General features: G+C 33.8%; 3 protein-coding genes across 4 annotated transcripts; 2 read left to right on the top strand and 1 right to left on the bottom strand.

Moving 5' to 3' along the window:
• The first annotated feature begins 450 nt into the window (after nucleotides 1-450).
• On the top strand, nucleotides 451-1,635 carry LOC129240931 (uncharacterized). The gene has a single exon (XM_054877005.1). It carries the CDS (start codon nucleotides 746-748, stop codon nucleotides 1,475-1,477), a length of 732 nt encoding a protein of 243 aa, XP_054732980.1. The 5' UTR covers nucleotides 451-745; the 3' UTR covers nucleotides 1,478-1,635.
• Nucleotides 1,636-4,369: 2,734 nt separating this feature from the next.
• LOC129240699 (serine/threonine-protein kinase pakD) lies at nucleotides 4,370-13,284 on the top strand. 2 transcript variants are annotated; one of them, XM_054876654.1, is made up of 6 exons: nucleotides 4,414-4,440; nucleotides 5,045-5,372; nucleotides 5,691-6,385; nucleotides 6,462-6,680; nucleotides 6,766-7,719; nucleotides 9,178-13,284. In XM_054876654.1, the coding sequence occupies exons 2-6, from the start codon at nucleotides 5,168-5,170 to the stop codon at nucleotides 9,985-9,987; spliced, it is 2,883 nt and encodes a 960-aa protein (XP_054732629.1). In that variant the 5' UTR covers nucleotides 4,414-4,440; nucleotides 5,045-5,167; the 3' UTR covers nucleotides 9,988-13,284. The 2 variants fall into 2 exon arrangements, with proteins under 2 accessions (XP_054732628.1, XP_054732629.1); XM_054876653.1 differs by having other exon boundaries at nucleotides 4,370-5,372.
• A 4,606-nt stretch (nucleotides 13,285-17,890) lies between these two features.
• Nucleotides 17,891-19,005, bottom strand: LOC129241286 (pyridoxal phosphate phosphatase PHOSPHO2-like). The gene has a single exon (XM_054877535.1). It carries the CDS (start codon nucleotides 18,863-18,865, stop codon nucleotides 18,152-18,154), a length of 714 nt encoding a protein of 237 aa, XP_054733510.1. The 5' UTR covers nucleotides 18,866-19,005; the 3' UTR covers nucleotides 17,891-18,151.
• Nucleotides 19,006-25,506: the final 6,501 nt, after the last annotated feature.

Below are 25,506 nucleotides of genomic sequence, written 5' to 3'. Positions count from 1 at the left end.
GCCACCACCAAAGATGATAACATACAAAATTACGCCTTCCGAATTTGCCGTGACGTCAGTGCCGCGAATATTCAAAAAAAAAAGGAAAAGAAATTACCTGTTTCTGCTAAACACAAGAAATTATACCTGTACACACACACTTTTTTGCCACAGGGTCGTCTGCAAAAAAACTACATTGGGAGGTATTGTTATGAATTGTTATGCTATCACACATTATTTATTTATTTCTTAATTGTCTACAATTATAATTCTTAAAAACAAGTTAGAGTTCTTACAGACTAGTGGCAAGTAAAATTTAGCAATGAAATGTTAAGAAAAAAAAATGTTGAAGAAAATGTTAATGTGTTTCAACACTAGTCGAATTTCTGTTCTGACTTTATTCCACTTTCTCATGTGGCACTTTGGTAAAATGAAAATTGAGTTGTCAAATTTCGAAGTGTCAGACAGACATTCAGTAAGGTAGATGTCAAGGCATATAGATATGCCTTGGTAGATGTGCTTTAACAGGGAAATTCGCGGTTTCAGAGGTTTTTTAAAATACTCTATAGAAGATGGAGATCTGGGGTAAAAAAAATTTACAATAGCCAAATAAATAGAAAAAAATCAAAATTGCAACCCTACTGCCGCTATACGCTTAATGTGCCTTGGATATCACAATGTCAAACTCGAATTTTAGCGATCAAATGATCGCAGCTGTGGTTAAATTTCATTCTTTCCATGCTTGAACGCTTCCAGACAGCTTGAAATGACAGATAATCAAAGACGAGAATGTCAGCTGGTGATCACAGACAAAAAATTACCTCTAACGTCAAGCAATGTGCAAATTCGAATAATACAATTAAGTGATCACGATGAAGTGCTTAATTTCCTAAGAACGCATTATTATAAAGAGGAGCCATTGACCATTGGAAGTGAACCAAAGGAACAAGATCCAGAAGATGAAAAATTCAATATGTCACAGATTGCGCACGGAACTTGCTTATTGGCAGTTCAGCAAATCGCTGGCGATAATGGAGATAGCGATATTAGAGAACGTGTTGTTGGTGTTTTAATATCAGGGCCGAAGGATCAACATGAAGCTGAGCATTTATTCGAAGAGGCGGCCCGTTTCGGTCCCACTAAATGGGGAATAGCTCTTAAATTTTTGGCACGAGCAGAAGAGAACTCCAATGTGTATGCACGTTATAGTGTGACAAAAGCTTTGCATATTCATATATTGGCTGTGGATAGAAATTTGCGTGGGCGCTCGATTGGTGTGAGGCTTGTAGATGAATTGAAACGGCTGGGCCGGCAGCTTGATTATCCGTTGTTGACTTTGGACTGCACAAGTTACTATTCAGCAAAACTATGTGAAAGATTAGGCATGGATTGTGTGAACGTCGAAAAATATCAGAATTACCTCGACAATGAAGGCAAACCTATTTTTAGACCTCCACCACCACACGAATGCCTTAAAACCTTCGCCATGAGATTGTAATTTAAATATTTCAACTATTTAAAAAGTTGACAACGAACAAATGTGTGCTTAACAATTAAAATGATGTTTTATTGTTATTATTCTATTTTTTATTTAGCTTTATCTAATGCAAACTTTCAGTGGTCTGATTAAATAAAAGATAATTTAATAATATCTTATCGCTCACGTTTTTGTTGGTGAACTTATATTTCGAACACTTTCAGTCGTATTAACGGGTTAGTAATAAAAGTTAAAACATGTCTCTCGCTGAATTATCTTTGGCGGTGATAAAAGGCTCATTCTACCATTATTGGTGGTGATACACATGTGTATACATCATTAGTTATGTTCACGTTCTTCTGCAAAAAGAATTAGCCAGTACGAAGGCAATGACGAATTCATACAAGGTGGCAGCGGTAGCACAAAAACAAAATACATGTAAATACGTGAATGTGTGTTTGATAAGGCTTTGAATTCATGGAATCTGCGTAAAGTATACCGTTGATTTTGATATTCAAAATTGTCAAATTTTGTTTAAGTTACTCTCACTATCAATCTTTGTTTATGGATCGATAGATATATGAATGAGATTTGCTCTTCGACCGTTTGTAGATTTTGACATTTTTGGGACCATAAAGTAAAAACAAAATACATTGCTCTCGTTGTTGTTCTACTGCTGCTACCTCTCTAATATGCCTTGATAATAGCATTTTCTTTTCTTAAAACAAAGATTAACTCTTTAAACGCACTGCGAAAATACCTTATATTTATATGTGAAAAGAATAACAAAAATCCAACCCTTCCACAAATTCTATGTTGAATATAATAAAATATATAAAAATGTGAGTTACATCTATATATAAATTTGTAAAAGCAACAAACGGTGTATCAAACCCTACTGGGTGCATTATTTTGTCTTTTGATAAATATAAATTACCGGAAAAAATTGAATTGCCTGGAGAATTCTGTCCGTCCGTCCGTATATTCCTAACCCCATGAGATGTAAGTCCTGTCAAAAATTTGGGCATACAAAAAAATTTCGCAAAGGTCTTCCAGTTTGTGCTATTTGTAGTTTCCCCCCACATGACCAAAGCGAATGCATTAGAATATTATGCGCTAATTGCGCGGGTGATCACCCATCCCACTCTAACATTTGCCCCAAATTCCAGCAAAGCAAAGAAATTCTTAAAATAAAAGCCCTCGAAAAATGCACTATGCGCGAAGCAGTTAAAAAATATAAAGATCAAATCTCTATCCCTCACATCCCATCATCATTCGCTAATGTTATCAAATCATCAGCTCCAATATCCAAAAACTTATCACCAACAGAAAACTACTCCAACAATACAATTTCTAACTTAACACCAACAAAAAACAACGCTAACAATACAATTCCTACAAACAATAACTTCACAATGCAAACTGCCACTAATTCTGACTTTGCTAATGTAATTAACACAAATATCGACTTAGCTTCCACATCTACAATTCAATCTCCACAAACAACTTCACAAAAGAATATACTAATACGGAATTCGCTAATGTAATCAACACAAATATCGATTTAACTTCCAATTCTACCAACAACAATACTACTCTCCCCATCTCTCAAAACTTTAACTTCCATTCTCTATTCTCTTCTTACAATCAGACAACAACTAATGAAACAAACACAGAAAATCTAACTAACACCAACTATGATATCCCTCAAGACTCCGATAACAGTACAGCAAATATTCTCTCACGTTTTACAAACACTATCTCTTCTCATCGCTCAGTTACTAATTCTTCCAACTCAACAGCCGACTCATCTGATCACATACTTCCTCCCAACGCACCGCACACTTATAATACTTCCATGGACATATCTAACTCCTAATAACAGCATTACAACAAACACAACTTTTTTATTTATTTATTTATTTTTTTTTTTTTTTTCTCCCTCCTTTCGCATTCTTATGTTAGTTTTATTACAATGGAATATCAACGGTTATTATAATATATTGATTTAGAAATGCTTATTAAAACACACAACCATTCAATTATTCTTCTTAACGAAACCCATCTTCCATACAAGTCCGTTCCACAAAAAATCTAAATTATGTGGATTCCTGGCCACGCAGATATTAATGGTAAGACACATGCTGACCAAATTGCAAAACAAATGAGAATCACCCCTACCATTACAACCAATATCATCTTTAAACATGACATCTACAGTCTCATAAAACACCAAAGGCAAAGTGACCTCCTACGCAAGTGGAGTAATTATAACCATCCCTACTCCTTAGTTAATCCTAAGCGCCTAAAACCAGGTTTTAGTGAGTCAATTCCAACGAATATGGTCACACCATACATACGCCTTCGACTAGGCCACACAATAATTACACACGCCCATATACTTCAAGGCATTCCACCCAATCTATGCCCGTTTTGCAACTCTACCCTGAGTATAAATCACATTCTGTCTTCATGCCCTAACCTTGCATCGACTAAACATCATTACTTTCGCAACATTGACCCTCTTGAAATATTAAAAAATCCAACCGAAGCCAGCATATCTATATTATATAACTATCTCAAAGATACTGATCTACTTCGTCGGATCTAATCGAGCCATAATCAACCTGCCAGCCGAAAGCCTCCGATGCTAGCGCTGGACTACTTTTAGTTTGTATGATAATTTTATTGTTATGTAAACCTTTATAAAATAAAAAATAAAAAATATATAAAAATGTCAAAAAATATAGCAATTAAAATACAAGGTATAATTAGTAGCTCGAAGTTTCTTTGCTTTTTCTCTCTTTGTAAATATTTTTTTATAAATAGTCATCGTGCATTGCTGCTGCAGATACCTTGTTATATCTATGGCAAGGTTGAGAAATTAATTTAAAAAATGAACAAGGTGGTATTGTGGTTTTCGACACGCAGTTAAACAACGACGAGAAGGTGAATAAACAGCTACCAAAGTTTTTCCATCTTGAGTAGAAAATAAAAGAAGTTGAAGGGCTATAAATACATGTGTATAAATCTGTGTTGAAGTGCAAACCAAGCGGAATTTAAAAGAAAAAGAATTTCAACGAAGAAATAACACTATAGTTAAGGAAAAATTTTGTTTCCTGGTCGCCATTTAGAAAGTGTTTTAATACACGAATACCAACGCAGAGTGTATACATATATTAGTGGAGAGTTTGAGATGTAGAGGAGTTGCCCGACGTAGAAAAAAATATATATATTTCGGAAACTGTTACAACCCTATGCTCTGGATGGCTTTCCACTACGCGATAAAGAAAATAAATAAAAACAATATCAAAAACGAATTAATAACGAAACCAACAAATAACGGCTGGTTAAATATTTTGTGGAGATTTAATTTTGGTGATTTTTGTGGCTACGGTAATTTGACAGGTACAAGTTTTATCGGTCACAAAGAAAAACAAACTTAGTTACAGCAGCATTTGCCTCCACGAGCATCTCTCCACTCCTTAATCGTTTCATAAAAAACTTATTCGTCGCGATAAATTTACTCGCTAATGTATTAACGTGAAGTAAATATAAAAATTGCGTTTGTGTTTTGTTGCTTCGAAGTTTTATTTGCAACATTTCTGTATAAACTTAAATAAACATTTTCGGATAAGGGTTGACTGATAATTAAGACCTTTAAGCTTAAAAGTAAACACAAAAACAAATTGAAAAGCTCTGAGACAAGTAATGGAATTTGGTTTGAATACGGTTTTTGCGCCGTCGACGCAATCCAAAATAGCAGTTGAAGTATTTCCAACGCTGGATCGCCAAAGTGATAATAGTGCTTTTAATAAAACCTGCGATAACAACGCTGGTAATGGCGCCAATGTTGTTGACCACAGCATTTTAAATTTGTTTGCCTCACCGAAGGAATGTTGTATAAAGAAAGAAGGTAAATTACAAATTTTTTAATACTTTAGTACTTTGTAATATGTGAGGTACATCTTTGGATTGGCTTTGAAGTGGAAACAACTGAATTTGAGAGTAAAAGTGGTACCGTTAAGAAGTCGAAGTCCTATGCTTTCCAAATACTTTATTATTATACCTTATATTAGCTGCCAGAAGTTCATAATTTTCGAACTATTTGAAGTTAAACTTTTAAATTTGTTTACCGCCCAACGCCATTCACCATATAAAGATAAGAACTGATTTCAATTGTTTTACTTTTACAAACAATTTATATTATATACAATTCTATTTCCAATTAAAGATTTGCCAACTAAAGACCAGTATGAGCTAGCGTCGCTAATCCTTAAGAACGCACTAAATGTAAGAAGAAACAATGTCGATATAATCGAGAGTCAGACACTGACTCAAAAGCAAAAAAACAATTCGAAAATACTCCAGTGCAATAGCAGTGATCATGCGCTGCAGCAGCAGCAAAAGGAAGTGTTTGCGAAAACGTCAGATGACTTGTTGGCTGCTTTGAGAGTGAAAAACACAAATACAACCAGCAAACTGATTAAAAACAAACAGATCGCCACTCCAAATGTACCAACATCATCATCTACATCAGCATCAGCATCATCTACATCTACATCAGCAACATATTCATCAATTTTAGCCGCACCAGCAACGAATTCCTCAAGCTCAACATTCACAGTGGCCGCATCAAGAACACCAGTTATGAGCACAAAACCTGCGGCTAGTACAGTAAATGGCATCAAAAATGGTTTACAAATTCCGTCCGATATCCTTGATGATTTGGCAAGTCGTTTTATTATTAATGTTCCCGATATGGAATTGAGCAATTTTATAAGGATTTGCTTTCAAATTGAGTTGGCACATTGGTTTTACTTGGATTTCTTCTGCGCTGCAGATCAGCAACAGCAACGCGATGAAGCAGGCAAAAAGAGGAAATTACCATCTTGCGGTATGAAACAGTTCGCGATACAATTATTTCAGGTAGCGACAAAACTACATATACTCTAATTAAATTTTAATATAATCAGTTTACTCATCAATACAATATAATTTACAGCATATTCCATTTCTACGTGAACATTTATCGTCAATCGATAAAATATTAGATGATTGGAAAAATTACAAACTATCAGTGCCCACCTATGGGGCCATACTAATATCCGAGGATCTCAATTTTTGCCTTTTAGTGCAATCTTACTTTGCTAAAAGCTCATGGGGCTTTCCCAAGGGGAAAGTCAATGAGAACGAAGATCCAGTGCATTGCGCCACGAGAGAAGTGAGTTAAATACACTATATAACATATTTATGCGCATATATAAATTTATTGACTATATTAATTAATTAATACTGTTAAATAACAGGTTTATGAGGAGACTGGCTACGATATAACTAAATTAATAGTACCAAATGACTACATTGAGGCTGTGTTCAATTATCAATATACACGCTTGTACATAGTGCGCGATGTGTCTCTAGATACGCAATTCTCACCGCGGACTCGTAATGAGATTAAATGTTGTGATTGGTTTCCGATCGATTCGTTGCCGGTCAATAAAAATGATGCCATATCAAAAGCCAAATTGGGTATAAACGCCAATTCATTTTTTATGATAATGCCATTTGTTAAACCACTTAAAAAGTGGGTGCATGATAAGCGCTCGGGTTTAGAGACGCAACGTAAATATTCTGGCGCAGTCGGAAGTAATTCGTCTGATTTTACAAATTCCCCTGCAACGCTGATGACAACAGCAGCGGCGGCCACAGCAGCAGCTGTATGTGGCGGCACTTATAACTGTAATAATCAAAAGCACACAAATGCAAATAGTAGTAGTAAGAAGATTAAACCACATACAAATTATGATGATAAGCATAACGCCTTAAAAATGAGTGGTGGAAATACAGCTAATTGTGGCAATAGCAATAATGCAACTGCAGCATCAACAAGCAACAGCAGTAATCGCTCAAAAAGACAGCGGCATAAATCGATGGGTGATTTGGATGGTATTAAACTAAATAACTTAAGTTCAAATAATTGTAATTTAAATACCATTTGTAAAAACTCATCTAACATGATAACAACTGCCTCTGATAACATTGAACCAATTACGGAATCGATTTCTAATAATGGTGAGTCTGGTAACTGTAAAACAGGATCAAATCATAAGCGCAATGGCAGTTCAGTAAAACTGGTTACTGCCGGCAGCAGCAATAACGGACAAAATAGCAACAACAATAATGTGGCTGGCTGCACGTCATCCAAACGCCAATTGTTTCACAGTCAAAGTCAAAATGGCAGTAACCAAAATGGAGAAAAGGTGAGTACTGCGTTTTCACTGGTGCTGAGCTTAAGTTCTATTGGTTTTTGTTCACTACAACCCTGTTCTATTTTCAGAGAATTGATATTATTTTGTGTAAATTTTCCCAATATCTACGAAGGGAGATAATTATAGCAGTGCATATTTTTTATTTGTTATAGGGACTTTCAAGTACGCATTTCTTTTTTTTAGCTGTCACAGTTTGAACACTTCTTTTTTGACAGATATTAAGCAGGAAATCCTGAATTTACTAAAATGAGTGCGATCTTGCTCGAGAACTGTTTTTAAAAATTTCTAAAATCCAATAAATCAAGTCATTGGTGGGATCTGATAACAAATTTTCGCAAAATTGGGGATATATTCGCGCGTTTTAATCGCCCGACAGAAATAAAAAAGTTAATTGAAAAATTGAAGTAAATGGACTCGATAACTCCAATCCAGTTTCGTCCGAGACGTGTCGTTATCGGCCATGATCGCCCGATTTTTTAAACTTCGCACTATTTTCTGTCCTACATAGTCAAGCTTAAGTCGGTGTGTTTATCTTCGTCGTACTCGAGTTAAGAGTCGACTTTTACTTCTGAAGTCAATTTAATCTTAATTATAAATTTGCCAAAAGCTAGTACTAAACCTATTAGATAGAAACTATTAAAATCGGGAAACAAATTTACTTTTGTGTATTTTCGGGGCGTATAAGTTCAGTTCAACTGGCGCCGGTTAGCACTAAAAAGAAACAACTGGCTTTGTTAAACTTTGGTTTCGTACCAATCAAGAAAAAGAAGAAGATAAGTTCAGTAATTTTTTTGCGAAAACCAAGAACTTCTTCGTTTTGAAAATATAACATTTGATTTTGAAATTATTGACGATACTAATTAGGCGACAAAAATATATAAATAAGTTAGTACTTATCTCAGTTAGCCAATGACGATTTGTAAACTCGAGTTCTTAATAAGAATTTCCAGTAAAAATGTGTGTTTAATTTGAAATAAAAAAAGAAACACGGACTTGAAATATCCCGCATAAAAAGTTTTCATAATAATTTAATTTAATTTTAATTGATTTTTTAATTATTCAAAAATTTATTAAAAAAAATTTTATTAAAAAAAAATAATTATTAAAAACAATAATTATTAAAAAAAAAAAAATAATAATTAAACAAAAAATAATTAAAACAAAATTATTCAAAACAAAATTTATAAAAAAAAATTATTAAAAAAAAATTATTTAAAAGAAAAATATTTCAAAAAACTTATTTAAAAAAAAAAAAATTAAAAACAAATCATTTAAAAAAGATAGTATTAAAAAAAAATTATTAAAAAAAAAATATTAAAAAATAAAATTACTTGAAAAAATTTAATTTTCAAAAACAATTTTATTTTAAACTTTCAAAAAAAAAATGAATTTAATAATTTTTAATTATCAGCTATTTGATATTGCTTTTAATTCTGTCGTTTGTTTTAGATTGTCAGCTCCTTCGATTTGATTCGCAAAGAGAAACAACAGCAATTGAAGGCATCAGCCGAAAAAGCTTCAAAGGTACAAAGGCAACAGCAGCAATCGCAATCGAATGCCAGCTATAACAGCGGACGGGTGCGCGCTAAATCGCAGAGTGATAAAATGTGCGTACAACAACAAAGTACTAATAAAAACAGTAACAGCAACACCAATAACAATAACAATTGTGGTGGCAATAACAAACATCGCGTACAAAAACAATTATCAATGATTATTGTTAACTCAAATGCTATAACTCATAGTGATAATAAAAGCAATCACAACAACAATAATGCGATTAACAACACTGCCGCCCATAGTGCTCGAGTTGCATCTAATCCTACACCAACGGCGTCCACTGGCGCCGAATTACTCGCATTTGCTGTAGAAGCAGCCTCAACTCCAAGCTTAACATCAACAACGAATTCGGCCCAGAAGCCACGGCCAGCATCGGCAACTTTGCATTTTGCCACACCGACAGCTGGTCAACCAACTCAAGAACTACAGCGCATGGCATCGGGCACAAATTTGCGTATCCTAAAACGCAGTACATCATATAATACACAGCAGCCGCAGCCGCAGCAACAAGAACTGCAGCCAAAAAAGAACTTAATACAAATATTGCAACAACAAGAAGCCACGTCCGAACAGACACAACAGTTTGAAACTGAACAAGAAGTACGTCATCGGCATGAACAGCAGAAATTCACACCCAGTTTTAGTTCCTGGATGAATTTCTCATTTACAAAAAATTTTATTGCAAATGTGTTTTGTTAGGAAACACGCCAATCAATGAGAAAGTAGCCGATTGGTTAAAATATAGGATAGTGGAGGAAAAGCAGAATTATTGTATGCGAGATGTAACAGTTAAGAAATCGAGGGAAGTGTTTTTTTTTTGTTTTTCTTTTTTTTTTTTTTTGAAGACAAGCTTGAAACGATTTGAGACCTTATTTGAAACGAAATTTTAGAAATTTTACAACAAATACATGCATTTTTCAAATATTGAATTGAATCGCATGTTTAGTAAGTGGCGGAAATATGCGAAACAGGACATAGTAGGAACTGAGATATTTGGAGTAGAAGAAAATTGCAAAAGTTTGACAAAAATGATAAAACATTTGAGTTGGTATATTTGTAACACAATTTTAGAATTTCAAAAATGAAATAGGCAAATTAATATAACTTTTTATGCATTTTCTTCAATGCTTCCTTCGCCGTTTTAACTGTTTCTTTTCTAAGTATACCAACTACAAAACCACTTTATTTATTTCTATTGAAATTTAAATTTTTTCTTTACTTTGATAAAAACGGAAGCGTACAGACGAAATTCATTTTTTTTTCTAATTTTGGTTCAATCTATATAAAATAAAAATACAAACATAAATAATTGTCTGCTTTTGTTGGGACACTACAATTTCTCCAATACTTTATAAAATTTTTAAAAAGTAAATTATTGTGAAACTTAAGTTTTATAAAATAAAATATTAGAATAATTATAAATCATTTAACGAAAATGCCACCTACAAATAGTGAGAAACCACTAGACGACTAATAGGTAGGCTATAAAGCGTAACAGTAGCCATAAATTGATGGTACAAGTACCAACTAAACCATCATTTCATTCCATCATCACGCTCTACCAACGCCTTGTGATAGTACAATAAATTTTACTTTTAGTTTAATTGATAAATCATACTGTAAATCATATATATGTACTGAAATGTAAACAAAAAGTGCAAAGTAACTTGTCGTGTACAGAAATGAAATGCCTATTTTTTGTCGCTCTATTTAAATGCTCTCATTGGGTTCTTCCATTTTTATAATGAAGATTAATTTCGGTACAAATATATTCTTGCTATTTTCATGTGGCATTTGAGCGCAAAAAATGTACAACGTACCTCGAGTTATTGCATTTTTACTATTACTCAGAATAATGTTCAAATTTCTATGAAAGTGACAAATTACTTACAACTTTCATAACATATTTTTGTGTAATTGTAATTTGTATTCAAGTTTTCCAGTTATTAGTTCCTTCTTAGGTATTTATCTTTCGGCTGAAATAAAAAGCAAAACTACTTACTTATATATGAAGTCGCATGAGGCAGATTAACATAAAACAAAAGAGAGCCTTTGCATCATGACCACAATTCGAACATTTATGAGTTACCCTAAGAGACGGCTTCAATTGGCTTTAATATGAAGATAAATATACTTATATTTAATTGTTTTGATTTTTTTTTTTAGTTTTTCTCATTAAGTTAATTTAGTGCGAATATTTTTGTAGTGCAGTTTGTTCGCACAATTGAAGTTGGAACGTCGAAGAAAGAAATTTAATATCAAATGTGTTTTCACTTTTTATTTTGCTGACGACGCGTAGAATGCATAGATTTTTCTATTTTTATAGATACATACATTTTTGTGTTACTATAGGAATAATTTTTTTTTTTTAATTTTGATTTTAAAAATACTAAAGTATTTGAATATATTAGGGCAATTCACAATTCACTGCAAATGATCTGGCGTCATGGCATTCGCAAATTGTGATGACAAATGCAAGTAAATATATTTTGATGTTGTGTTGCCAGGGCCAATTGTAAATGCCAGCTTAATTTTACTTAATTGTGAATTGCACTGATATGTGATTTGAACAGGCTGCCCATTTGGTACGAGCTTGGATTAGTTAACTGGCAGCCAACTGAAGGAAGTGGCGTTCAAGTAATTTCACGTTTCAGTGATTTCTTTTACTATATTTTTTTTAACCCATTAAGAAGAGGGAATACTGTTTTAAGATAAAAATTTGTAGAAATTTCAATTAGCTATTAAAAAGTGCAAGCACATTTGATAAAATAAAAAGAACTGCTAAACTCCAAATGCCAGTTTTATGAAATTTAGTCAATATGATTTTGAAACTCTAAACGTTAATAACTGGATTATTTTAGAATTTAGTTTCAGTTTACAGAAATTTAATTAAAATTCATTCACTGTTTTTATAAAAGTTTTGAAAACTGGCATTACGAGATTTGGCAATGTAAAACAAAAAGAACAAAAAAAAACCAAAAAAAAAAAAATAGGTAAATCAAAAATATCACTCAGAACATCCAAAAACTCAAATTACGAACAATAAACCAGACAAATAATGGCCCATAAAAATTGTATACTTGTGAACAACGTGTAAAAGAGTGAGTTGATTCCGACTCGTAAAACATCCAATAAAATTTAAACATATTTTTTGACAAAGTACAGAATAAAAAACGAATTTTGAAATCTTGCTAAAAATTCGTACAGATTGAAAAACGAATTTTGAAATCTTGCTCAAAATGCATACAAAATAATAAACGAATTTTGAAATCTTGCTAAAAATTCAATAAAAACTGCATAGTTCTCGAAATTACATACTTTTTCTACTTTTTCTCACAAATTTCGATTTGTAAAAATAAATTTTCGCAGTAATTTTCTTTGAGTTTTTTAGCTTACACTTCTTAGTTGAAGTTGCAGTAAATGTTGCGAATTGAAATACATACATACATGCAGTATTTCCGCATTTTTCGCGAAATATTTTACAATACAGCATTAAAATGCTTTAAAAACACGTTCCCGTGGCATTTTAAGTGCCTTAGTCTACTAATAGTAAATCAGATTTTAAACTTTTATATTTAAATATTGGCAAACGCATAAACAAATCTTACAAAAGGTGAACCTAGATTATAAAATGTGATTAAAATGCAATAACACAAAACAAAAACATTTGCCAGTCATAATTATTTACTTCAACAAAGTATTGATTGTGTTTTGAATATAAGTAAATATTATAGTGTGGGCGTGAAATGAACTGTAATTTGGATTGCTTCTTACTCTCGTATGCATTTTAAAATCATATGTTGTTACTGTTTGTATGTAGTTATCATTTTACCACGACGCATATCATTTTTGAAATATTGACGTTTTACTTCTTCCTCAATGAATAAAATTTTTCTACAACTTTTAATAAAAAATAACTTATTTTTATAGCAGAAAAACTATTATATTTCCAAAATTTTAACAATATTTTTCCGAAATTGTGACGAAACTATACAATTTTTAAAATTTCCCATCGAAAAAATCCTTTTTTATTTTGTACTTTAAAAAAAAAAGAAAAAAACAACAACCAACCACCCTACAATTTTGTTTTATTTTGAATGGGCGGAGGCTGGTGGAACAGCACAAGATCAGGAATCAGTGCAAAATGACTTAATTTGCATCATTGGTACAACAGGCTCTGGATAAGAGAAGTAAAGAACTCTGAGTACTAATAAAATTTGTCACCAACGCAAGCTACGGGTTACTTGTGACAGGCACACAGTAGTTTCCACGACAGTCGGTTCTACGTTACCGAAACGACCTGGATTTATATCCGGCCAAGGACTGTCACTCCACCAGCATTGACCGTATATAAGTATGTGGAATGTTTATGCTGTTACAACAACAACAACAACAACAACGGGTTACTTGTCATTCCCACGACAGTCGGTTCTACGTTACCGGAACGACCCGGACTTATATCCGGCCAAGGACTGCCATTTCAGCAGCATTCCCCGCTTAAAGGCGTTTCAGAGCGCTTGAAAGTACAAGGCCGGAACTTTAAACGCGTTTTTTTTTTCAAAATGGTGTTTTCAAAGTCGGTGACCAACATTACTCGAAAACGGCTACACCGATTAGTCTCAAATTTCAACACGAGCTTTTTAAATATAAAGTATTTTCCAATAACAGTTGTTATTTTGAATAGGATTGCGCTATCGAGAGATGATTAACGATTTTTTATAGCCAGAATTGGATGGCATTGGTCTGGATAACGTTTGTTTTTAACAAGACGACGCTACGTGCCACACAAGCAACGAAACCATTGATATTTTACGGGAAAATTTTCCAGACCGTGTTATCTCTCGAAGAGGTGATCACAATTGGCCACCGAGATCTTGTGATTTAACACCTTGTGACTTTTTTCTTTGGGGCCACGTGAAGGAGAAGGTCTACACCAACATCGAAGGCATAGGGCAGCCACTTTGCAATTCGGTTATGCAAAATTTCATGAAAAGGATATTGTCCTGTTTTTTCTTTCATTTGCCTGATAATATTTTCCACTATTAACGGCATACCTTCCTCTTTATGATGAAATAAACATCCGATCATTTATATTAAAAAATAGCATTTTTCTTTGAATATCAAAATAACACCTCTTATTGGAAAACCCTTTATTTTTTAATAAACCCTTTATTTATAAATAAATATGAATCGCTGATAAATATTTTTTTATAAACAATTTAAGGGCGAAATTTTGGTGAAAAGTCGATTTTTTTTTTGAGAAATCGCCATTTTGTCAAAAAAAATTTATTTTGCTTATTCCTTCGATTAATTACTAGATTTAACATTAGTTTTAGTTCAGTTTTTTAATTTCAGAGGATCAAGTTCAGAGATATAGTGGTCACCGCAAAACGTCTTTTTTGAGAGTAGCCCCCGGAGTTCAGCTGTAGCTCCTTTCCAAATAAATATTTTTACTAATACTAAGTCTTAAAATACAGTTAAGGGGGGCCTCTACTGTAAAACTTAAAAAAAAAATCGATTTTTTACTTTTTGTTGAAACATACTCAGAAATAACTCCAGAATGTTCCATGAAAATCTTAAAAAGAAATCTTGAATAGTTTTCAAGTTATAAAAGTTTTAGCTAAGCAGGTATAAACTGAGCGCTCGAGCGGTTTACGGTCATATGCGCTTGATCAAGAGATAAGACGTTCCCTACTCCAACCTTCTACTTGGTTACCCATGTCAGAATATCTATAGATTCTCGTACAGAGGCTCTTCTTGAAGAGGATAATGAAATATTAAGAGCAGACGAAATGTTATATGGGGCAGGAATAGCTGATTAAGCTGTAAGTATGAAAAATTGTTTAAGCGTGTTTTTCTCGAAACCACGTTTTCAAAATTGCCCACATCACAGCTCCGTGAAAAATTAACATATCAAGCTCAAACTTTGATAGTATATTTTTAACAATATTTACTAGTTTTTAAAGCTATGGTGGGAAAAAATTTATTATTTATAACCCCTTTTTTAATAACAAAATGACAACAAAAAAATGTCGATTTTTTAAAAAACTTCAAAAATTTTACAAAAAATTTTTTTTTTGCAAGTAATAGGCTTAACAACTAAAAATAATGATATATAATACAAAAAATTTGGTTTTTTTCATTTCAGATTTTTTTTAAATGCGCGACAGTGTGGGCAGATTTCAAAAGGCGTTTCGGGGGAGCGGCTGTACAGCTGCCATTTTGAAATGAAAATAAATTAAAAAAATTTTTTTGTACACTCAAGACCTGTGTTTATGTAACCCTAAACTTTTTTTTACTAATTAAATTAATACAAGTATGAAAACAAAATCCATGAAAATTTGATTTTTACAGTAGAATCCCCCCTTAAGTTAAGTTTAAAGTTTTTTCAAAAAAAATTCTGAAAATTCGCTTTTTTTCGACCTTTTAACTGTATATAACCCCTTAAGTACACAGTAAGTATAGTCCGCAAAACAAAAGAAGCGCCAGGATAAAGAATTACCCACATGCGGGTATAAGTTCATCACTTTTATATTTAATGCGATGCTTAAGAAATAATACTCTCATACCCAAGCCAGCGAAAGCTCAGAATATGGTCTCTTCTTATAGGCCGATAAGTTTACTGCCTGTATTTTCGAAACTTTTCGAAAAACTGTTGCTGAAAATGCTTAATCCGATAATTGCAGAGAGGAACCTTCTGCCCATGCAATCATTCGGATTTCGCAGACATCACTCCGCTATTGAGTAGGTGAACTGCGTATTTGATTTCGCTAGAGAAGCACTCGAGAAGAAGGAACATCACACAAGTTTTTGGTAAGGTCATCAAAGCCTATTATATAAGCTTGAGCTTGCCGCATCGTTACTACAGGTTTTTGAACAACAGATCTTTGTAATAATAAATAAATTGATTACTTTCATTATACTCATAGTATCTCATTCTTAAGTCTAATTTTATACTACTTCTGAAAAATTTTACTTCATTAGTGACCACTGAATTATTAATTTTTTTATTATTATTATTGAATTTATACTTTACAAATTAATTTATAAAATATTTTTAGAGGCTCGGTTACTGGACCATTTTGCCTGGCAAGCGTGTTCATAATTCGTGCAGCAGATTGTGTTTTTTGAAGGCGTCGCTTAGTATCTTAATCGTATCTTCCTTGCTGCAGTCTAGAATTGTAGTTAGATTGCTGCTGTAGCTCGAGATGGGGCAGTCCGTTAGGATGTGTTCTATGCTAAGAGGTGTATTACAGCGTCTGCATTCTCGTGGGGTTACTCGGTTGTAGTATCGCTCAGATATAAATTTTGTTACACCTACTCTTGTTCTGGCTATTGTGATGCATTTTTCGCGTGAGAGATCTTTGTGGTAGTTTGGTCGTTCGCATTTGAAGTTGTGGGTCCTTAAGAAACAGGTTGACGATTCACACAAGCTATCTCTTAATGCTCTGAAATTGCGATCTATGGAAGTTTGTCATGATAGTGGTTAAGCAAGGAGTCTCCGCTACGAGTGGGATGTTAAAAGTTTGTTTCGCAGATTTGTTCGCTAGCTCATTGCCTGTTATTGCCATATGGCCTGGTATCTATATTAGCTTAACGGCAAAATTAATTGATGCTAGTTCGGCGTTGAAAATACCAGCGTTTGGTGGAAGAAGGGCTTGATGGATTGTTTGGAACGTTCCGTCCGTCCGTTGTTCTACAACAGCATAAGACGGTGATTCTTCGAGTAAAGAGCCATCGGTATAATAAAAAATACCAGTTTTACAGTTTGCTGTATATATTAGGAATATTTTGTTGTAAACTTCCCGTGAGGTGTTATTTTTGTGGAAAGTATTCAGTGAGATACCTATTGAAATGTTTTTTTTTGTCCTAAATGTGTCTGATGGTTTAGGTGGTATTGGCGTATGCGTGTTCAGTAGGTATTGAGATATAGCCGCAATACTGCAGGTGCTTCTATAGCTTTGTCTGACCTAGCTTCGGCTAGTTATGCGTTTCTAAAAGTCATTGTGTAGAGGATGCGACACCGTTGTGATTAATTTTGCCGTCAGCTTTGCGGATCGACTTCGGAGTAGCCATCGAAAGTCGTTGTAGCGCGCTTCGACTCTTACAGTTTCTGTTGCTTTTGCCATTAGTAATCCAGCTGTTGTTCTAAAACAATGATTACACGCTGTGTTTATTTTGTTTTTATTATTTTCAGAGGTGTATCCGTAGGGACTTCTTCAGTTAGTGACTGGCATATGTCAAGTGCTGTTTCGATATGAGGACCCTTTTTTCTTGAACTTACATATAACTTTATGAAAGTTCTGTACTTTACCAAGTTTTGTTGTGATTGTTTCTATGTGTGCATTCCACAAAAGATTCCTTATGAAAGTTATACCCAAGATTCTCGTTTTTGTTTTCAGTTCGACGTTTTTGTTTCTCAGTGTAATGGATGATGCGTTACAATTTCTCTTTCGGCAAAGGTGCTTTAAATTTTTTTAATTTTCGACAAATAAACCACTATGTAGAACAATTTTTCCTATGTATCCAAAATATTTTTATATCAATTTTACGAGAAGTTTTTATTAACAACTTTTTTTTTCTTTTATAAGTGAAATATCATTCCAAATCACATCAATTAAATGTTCTATGCCAAAATATTATACGAGTATTACACACATTTTTGTCCATATTAGCATTACAAAAAACTAGTCATCAAGGACTTGTTAAATTGTTAAAAATTTTAAATCTTGAAGGACAGAGTTATCAAATAAAAAATAATATTAATTTTTCTCGACTTATAATCTGTAATATTATTTCAATTTAAGATAATATCGGCTTTTTTGCTTGTTGCTCAAACTCAAACTTTGTTTCTTCCAAATGTTTATAATGCCAGGTTATCGAGTAATTCATATCCATCGACCCACAAGTACAATTTCGGTTGTATTTTCATCCTTTTGCGATTTTTCTGAATTTTCTCTGCCAACACATCGTCTTTGCGTGCACACACGAGATCACGTGAACGCATGTTAAGCGTTGGACAAAAGTCATTCCTTCCATTGCCAATGTAAACCACTCGGTCGTAATTTATATTCAGTTGTTGCTGCATGGACAGGAACTCGTTCAGCACGCGATTCTTACAAAAGTTAGGCGGACTAAATGGACAACTGGCGCAATGATAACTGTCCACAATTAACTCTCCAGAATCGTTGATTGTCGTTGGATTGCAATAAATGCCAGTGAAACATTTGAAAAGTTTGTGTGCCTTTAACCAATTGGTGACAAATATACTGAAGCAATCACTGACTATAATGAGATCGTATTGGGGGACAGACGAGTTCCAGAGATGCTCAATAAGCTGCGGCATGCCGGGAATAGGTGGCAGAGAGCAAATAAATTTGCACAAAGTCTCCAGAGAATATCCCATCGAGAGCAGCTCTTTAAATACGCTATTGGCATACTCGATCCAACCCTTTTTCGCAAAGTCGTATGCTGGAGGTCGCCTGTAGTCTGGTAGGAATTTGAGTATTTGACGCATACAGCACGCACCAATGAGAGTCTCATCGAAATCAAAAACGGCAAGTTGGCGCGAAGACATCCTCCTGTGAAGGTTTATGCAATCATCCAAGTAAATAAAATGCGAGTTAATTCTAATTGAGTAGTGGAAGAGAACTAAGTTTTTAACGATCAATTTGGAATAATTTGAGAAAGATTTTTTTCAAAATTCAAGTTGACAATATTTACTACCTACAAACATAGATTTGTCATCATGTTTTCATGAAAGTATAAATACAAGAATTACATTAATAACAAGAATTACAAGATTGCGTCCATCAGAGAGTGCGTGGCGTCACACTAGCCTAATTCCGGAGTGCTACCAACTCCTTGCTCTTCGCAATAAATTTGGTGCTTTTTATGTACAAAATGCGAAAATGTTTGAGTTCGGTGTTGCTTTCTCTTTTTCTCTTTTTTTTCAATTTTAAGCTGCTGGCGCTGCACTACTTTCAGTTTGTATAATAATTTTATTGTTATGTAATCCTTTATAATATAAAAATGAAATAAATAATTTGAAGCTAACAAAATTGTAAGTTAAAAAAAAAATTATAATTAAAAAAAGGCTAAAAAAGGTCACTTTGTGAAGCTTTTAGTGATATTGAAAATATGATGTTTTGAAAGAGCAAATCTCATTTTTTCATCCTTTTGAGGTTATGCAAGAATATTGGATCTACTTCTCTCAACTCTTCTTAACATTTAAAACCTTTTTATAAATTTAAAAAAACCTTTGAATTTACTGAATAATCAGTTTTCACAATTAGGTTTTGATTTTTTAAATGTTTAATTTTTTGTTAATAAAATCCTTAAAATTGGCCATCGCAATTCCACGGTTTTTAATTTAAATTTCTAGAAACAACTTTGGCATGCAGGATTTTATTAAAACACAGTGGAAGTTGCTGAAAAATTTCGTTGATTTTTTATAATTTTTACAATTTTATTAATGTTGAGGTGCTATCGTTTTGCCGCGGGCTGTAAATAGTGTAATAAATAAAAGCCTAGAACTTAGTTCTTATCACTGAAGAAAAGATTGGCTCTTAGAACCTTCCAACTCTAGAAATATCCAGTTTTAAGTGGTATTATATCAGGCATGCTCTAAAGGCCAATAGTTGCAGAGGCACTTTGACTAAATAAAATGTACAGGTGCAGTCTCTCTACTCCAAATCTGTGGATTGAAGTGGATGTGGTTTTCATACCCAAAGCGTGGAAGACGAACCATAGTAGTGCGATCGATTTACTATCAGATCAGATTTATCGATTTCATAAGACGATGGAGAAACTTATGGGTCTACAGATTAAGAGGGGCTGGTGTCGAAAATCTGTATGTACAAAATTCTAAAAACAAATTTCTGTATTACAAAATTCTGTATTAAAATATAATGTTAACAATGTTAAAGAGGTAATATAATTATTTAATTTATTATTATTATTATTTTTTATTATTATTCGAGATATTAAATAAAAAAATAATAATAATAATAATAATTTTTTCTTCAGTTTCGATAGAATCCACAGTATTTTTGCCTAGAACTTTTTTTCGCGTGGGCGGCCTTCGGCCGCGCTTAAAACAAATAATCCTCATCAGCCCAACTCCGGCTACGCAATCCACCGTATTTTTGCGTAGAACTCTTTTTCGCGTGGGCGGCCTTCGGCCGCGCTTCAAAAAAATAACCCTCATCAGTCCAACTCCGGCTACGCAATCCACAGTATTTTTGCGTAGAACTCCTTTCCGTGTTAAAACCATTGAGGCCTTCCAGCCTTTTTTTATTCAATATCTCGAAAACTAAGCGAGATATCAAAAAATTTTACTCCTTCATTTCGTTTTCTTTTGTCGAGTTCTATAAGAATCCGCCATAAGATTGCGGCGCCACGGAAACAGCAGAATCCCCTCGTACATAATATGTACATACCTACATTAATTATAGTTGATAACAGTTATAAATTGGTATGTACATATGTTTGCAATCAAATATTACCTGGAGTTTCGAACTTTGACTCTCTTCTTGTATGACAAAAATCACAAAACTTGTATAAAGCAGAATTTTTCGCATTAAACATGCAGAATTTTGAAAAAGCAGAATTTTAGAAAGCAGAATTTTAAAAAGCATAATTTAAAAAAAGCAGAATTTTAAAAAGCAGCATTTTTTTGCAATTTACAGAATTTTGTAATACAGAATAATGACACGCTCCCATTAAGAGTTGTCTTACTCCTGAGAATTTCAGCATAATTCAACATGCTTCCTCCAAAAACAGATCGTCTGTGACAGCCTTGTAGAATCACTACATAGGGGTCGTTCAAGTATTACGTAAGCACTATGAGGGGGTGGGGGGTCTTTGTTTTGCTTATTTTGGATGACATGGGGGGTAGGGGAGTCTAGATGATGATTACGTCATCGGTAGTTATTTACTTTTTTACACGAATGGCAACCCTCACATTGTCTATGCTTGAAAATGAAACGCATTTTCGGGGATTCCCGCAAATATACACGCATACGTTTGGAACTCGCTTTAGGGTACGTTTATAGTGAGCCAGGTTGTCGACACTGCAGTATACTGCAGTACACGTACTGGTAGCCGTACATAATAAGCCAGGTGAATCTGGCTGTTGTGACAACAATTTTTATTTTTTATTTGGACTTTTCGTTTTTTATAATCGGGTGATATAGCCAAAAATTTTGACTGGGTCCGATAATAATAGAGTCTCCGAGAAACCGGTAATACGTTAAATCAAGAAATCAAGCTGGCGACCGAGCGAGACTATCGAATCCGGGATTGCAGGCCCTAGGCGCGATGAAATGATTTCTTTATCCGGAACAGACAGACACCCTAGACACCCAAGATGATAAAGCTCGAGTCCCTATTGGCGTAACTGCGGCAAATAAGCAAGCACCTCTTCTAATGCACATGGAATATAGTAGAATCAAATTATCTGACCACGATTGGGTAATCGCTGAGCGTCATAAATTAATACCATCTGTTTATGCTGTTATCAAAATCACTTCCAGTATGCTAAGACAACCGGAAGCCGTTGGATATTCTGGACCAACATACATCGCTATTCGAAGTGAAAAGCATAGTTCATCTACTGCTAATACTCATGCTCAGGATTTCGAGACGCTTCTCGAACTTGAAGAGTTTCGACCATTAGCTAAAACTGATCATGGACTAGTAAAACTAGTGGTAAACATGACGGTTGATGGAGGGCCAGATGAAAATCCGCGTTATGAAAAAGTCATAGGGTTTGCTATACAACACTTTAAGCGATATGATCTCGATGCAATGTTTTTACCTACCAATGCTCCTGGAAGAAGTGCGTACAACAGAGTAGAGCGCAGAGTGGCTCCTCTTAGTCGCGAACTGGCTGGTTTAATATTGCCTCATGACCATTTTGGGTCTCATTTGGATGAACGTGGGGTTACAATTGATGAACATTTAGAAAGATCTAATTTCGAATTTGCAGGAAATGTATTTGCTGAAGTATGGAGTTCAATGGAAATTAATGGCTATAATGTTACTGCAAAATATGTTGGGGCAGGTCAACAAGATGTTCCTGATTTTCCAGATATTAAATGGTATTCAGAACATCTACGTGAAAGCCAATACTTGCTTCAAATTGTGAAATGTAGAAATACAGAATGCTGTCGTCCAAGAAGTGGCCTATTCAGATTACTATTATAGATAACAGGTTTCTTCCACCACCTGTAAAAGTAAAACAAACAGTTGATGACTTGGTTTTGGATGAAGGAGAGCAATTTCTTGATCTTCCAGTCAATTTAGCTCTACGCTTAAGTGCTTCACTCAAAGATTTCCTGCAAATGTCCTACGATTATTTTTGTCATGGTTAAATTGAGGCTATCAAGTCGAACATGCAAAACGTGTGGTCTTTATCATGCTTCCATCAAGTCACTAAATCGTCACATCGAGAAGATCCATAAAAAAGTAAACACGCACACTGATAGGAAAGTTAGACCTGTAAGAGTCGCTGCTCGTCGTGCTAATGAACTGATGTGCATTATTCAAAATTTAGAGCACCATGATGTTGAATGGCTCGATGAGAACGACGTAGACATTCCATAATCGGATGAAAGTGAGCAGACTTACAACACGGAGCAGCAATCGAAGCAATCCAATGTCATCGAAAACTTAGAATCATGGATTCGGGTTTCATGGACGGAAGACTGTCAATTTGAATTTAATATGTGTACCAAAAATTTTAAATAAGCTTGTTATGTTCGTAAGATTATAATATTTTTGTCCCTTACTCTATGTTGAATACTGCATCAGTAAAATCTAATCTCTATTAAAAATCTATTTTCTTATTTTTAAAATTATAATTATAACATTATAATTATAATATAAAAAAATACATTTTTAATTGAAAAATGTTTACGTAAGCATGGGGGGAGGGGATAAAAGCTTTGCTTACTTTTGCTGACAAGGGGGATGGGGGGGTAAATAATTGTAATAAATCTGCTTACGTAATACTTGAACGGCCCCATATTATAAAATTGTTGATAAAACATAAGGAATTGGGTAAAGGAGGCTCTCTGAATATTTATGATGCATATTTTACAACGATTTGCTGATGTAGGGCTGCCTCTGTTGGATCAGTAAGTTGTAAAGAACGAGAAATAAGAAACGGCCTGGAAGTTAATTCTCCAAAATTTCCTATAAAATAAAAGTTGCAGTACAAAATTAAAGCTATTGAATGAGTTTAAATTTCTGGTAGTTATTTTCAATTCGAAATTTTCAAAAGATAAAACTTTCGAAAATTGGTTTGAATACTTATACTCACTCAGTCTATGGTATTAATATGGTTATCATACGAAAAATGATATAACCAGCTTTAAACAAACATATTTTTTACTTTTCATGTGGACAAATATAGTTAGTACAATTATGTCCTTTGAAAAAAGTATCCATGAAATTTCATTATTAATTATTTTGAAAAATATTTATACTATCCAATTTTATTTTTGAATCACTTTTTTATTAATTTTGAGTAATGGAAAGCTTTATTTTGACCGCTCCATTGCTTGTCTGTATACTACAGCTGTCTGTTCCACAAGGGTCAAATATGATTGACATACGACGCCAATTGCAAAAAAATAAATCTCGCGATAGGGTGATTAATTTTGCGTGAATCTGTATATATAATACACGTACCTCAACTTCGATCCTGTTTAGCTGTTTAAAAAGAAACGTAAAACTAGCATAATTTTTCTTTAAAAAACAAAGTTTACGCAATGGATACCTCATTAATTTTTCTAGTTTGAAGCTTTAAAGGGCTTTAAAAAATCATATTTATGAGGAAATCAAAAACTGAATATGCGACATTACTACTTGTATAAAAAATCTATAGTTTCACGTGCATTGAAATTTTTCCTGGACAGTAAAAAAGTTGATTTTGGTTGCACGGTGTAATTGTATAAGGTAACTAGAGTATGATCCGGGGATAGAGGACAGTAATCTATGGTTTGTGGAACAACATTAAGACGCACGCCACAAATAGGAGGAGGGCCTCGGCCAAACACATAACTGAAGTGTACGCGCCAATTATTTATTATTATTTTTTTTTTAATCTATAGTCCCGAGTGGATATGAAATTTTTCCTGGATATCAAAAAAAGTTAATTTTTGTTGCACAATTTAATTGTATAGGATAACTAGGGCCCTTATTATGAGCAACATTCGATCTTCGACTATAGTCGAAAGTGCTGATCGAACGAATTTTCATTTGGTATTATGATGCTCATTCGTTGAAGAATAGGACTATTGTGAATTTCGATCGCTCGACGCATTTACAATAGATAATTTTTCTCAGCTGATACAGCAAATCAAAATAAAAGAAAAACCGATTGTGTTGAAATTCTTTGCTAACAACATTTTTAAAAGTTAAAAAAAGTATTTTTTGTGAAAATGAGTACAACGGAGTTGTGGTTCGACGATTCATCGGACGATGAAAGATTAGTGAACTAGCTAGAAGTAGAAAACAGTTGAGGGGCGCATCCAACTCCCTAAAAATGGCTTCCCCTGAGTAAGTTTAGAATTTTCAAAATATGTTGACGTACTTAATATTACAGAAATTTCCTTACAGATTTTGAAAGAACTTTAGATTATCTAAAGAGGCATTTATGAACCTACTGCCCAGTACAGAAAACCAGTTGCAGCAGTGCAATCGAGCCAAATCCATTCCAAATATGTTAAAGCTAGCCACAGTTCTGCGATTTTGTGCTCAGGGATCGTACCGATTGAGTATTGGTAATGAAGGTATGCTCAACCCACTGTGTACGATGATGCTGAAGATATTGAAGTGGAGTCAAATAACGGAGAAGCAGAAAACATAAGAAATGAAGTTCTTAGCATATTATAGAAAAATCTAAAAAGTATTAAATAGAAACCTTTACTCTACAGTTTCTGTTTTATTTTTGTTATAAATTTTCTTTACTCAATTATTCGTCATTCGAAAAAAATATGTATTTCAGTTCCTCTACGTATTTCAGCCCATACCTACCAAGGGAAAAAATGTATTTCTATAAACATCACAAAAACAAAACCATTATTAAGCTTAATCCATTTTGTTGCCTTTCTCACTGGTGCTCCCAAGCAATTCAGCTCCGTTGTAAATTCCTCCCATTTTTTTGCTGCTTGAACTTTGGTGCAAATCCCTTTTGCGAATTGTGGATTC

Source organism: Anastrepha obliqua, chromosome 3 (genome assembly GCF_027943255.1).
Source record: "Anastrepha obliqua isolate idAnaObli1 chromosome 3, idAnaObli1_1.0, whole genome shotgun sequence".
NCBI lineage: Eukaryota > Metazoa > Arthropoda > Insecta > Diptera > Tephritidae > Anastrepha > Anastrepha obliqua.
This window is presented reverse-complemented; position numbering and strand designations above follow the sequence as displayed.

Excerpts from the sequence above, each read along its gene's own strand:
- LOC129240931 (XM_054877005.1), top strand. The coding sequence starts at position 746 with ATGACAGATAATCAAAGACGAGAATGTCAGCTGGTGATCACAGACAAA.
- LOC129241286 (XM_054877535.1), bottom strand. The coding sequence starts at position 18,865 with ATGTCTTCGCGCCAACTTGCCGTTTTTGATTTCGATGAGACTCTCATT.
- LOC129240699 (XM_054876653.1), top strand. The coding sequence starts at position 5,168 with ATGGAATTTGGTTTGAATACGGTTTTTGCGCCGTCGACGCAATCCAAA. Across the intron at positions 6,386-6,461 it reads TCGCGATACAATTATTTCAG|CATATTCCATTTCTACGTGA; the intron begins GTAGCGACAAAA and ends TATAATTTACAG. Across the intron at positions 7,720-9,177 it reads GTAACCAAAATGGAGAAAAG|ATTGTCAGCTCCTTCGATTT; the intron begins GTGAGTACTGCG and ends CGTTTGTTTTAG.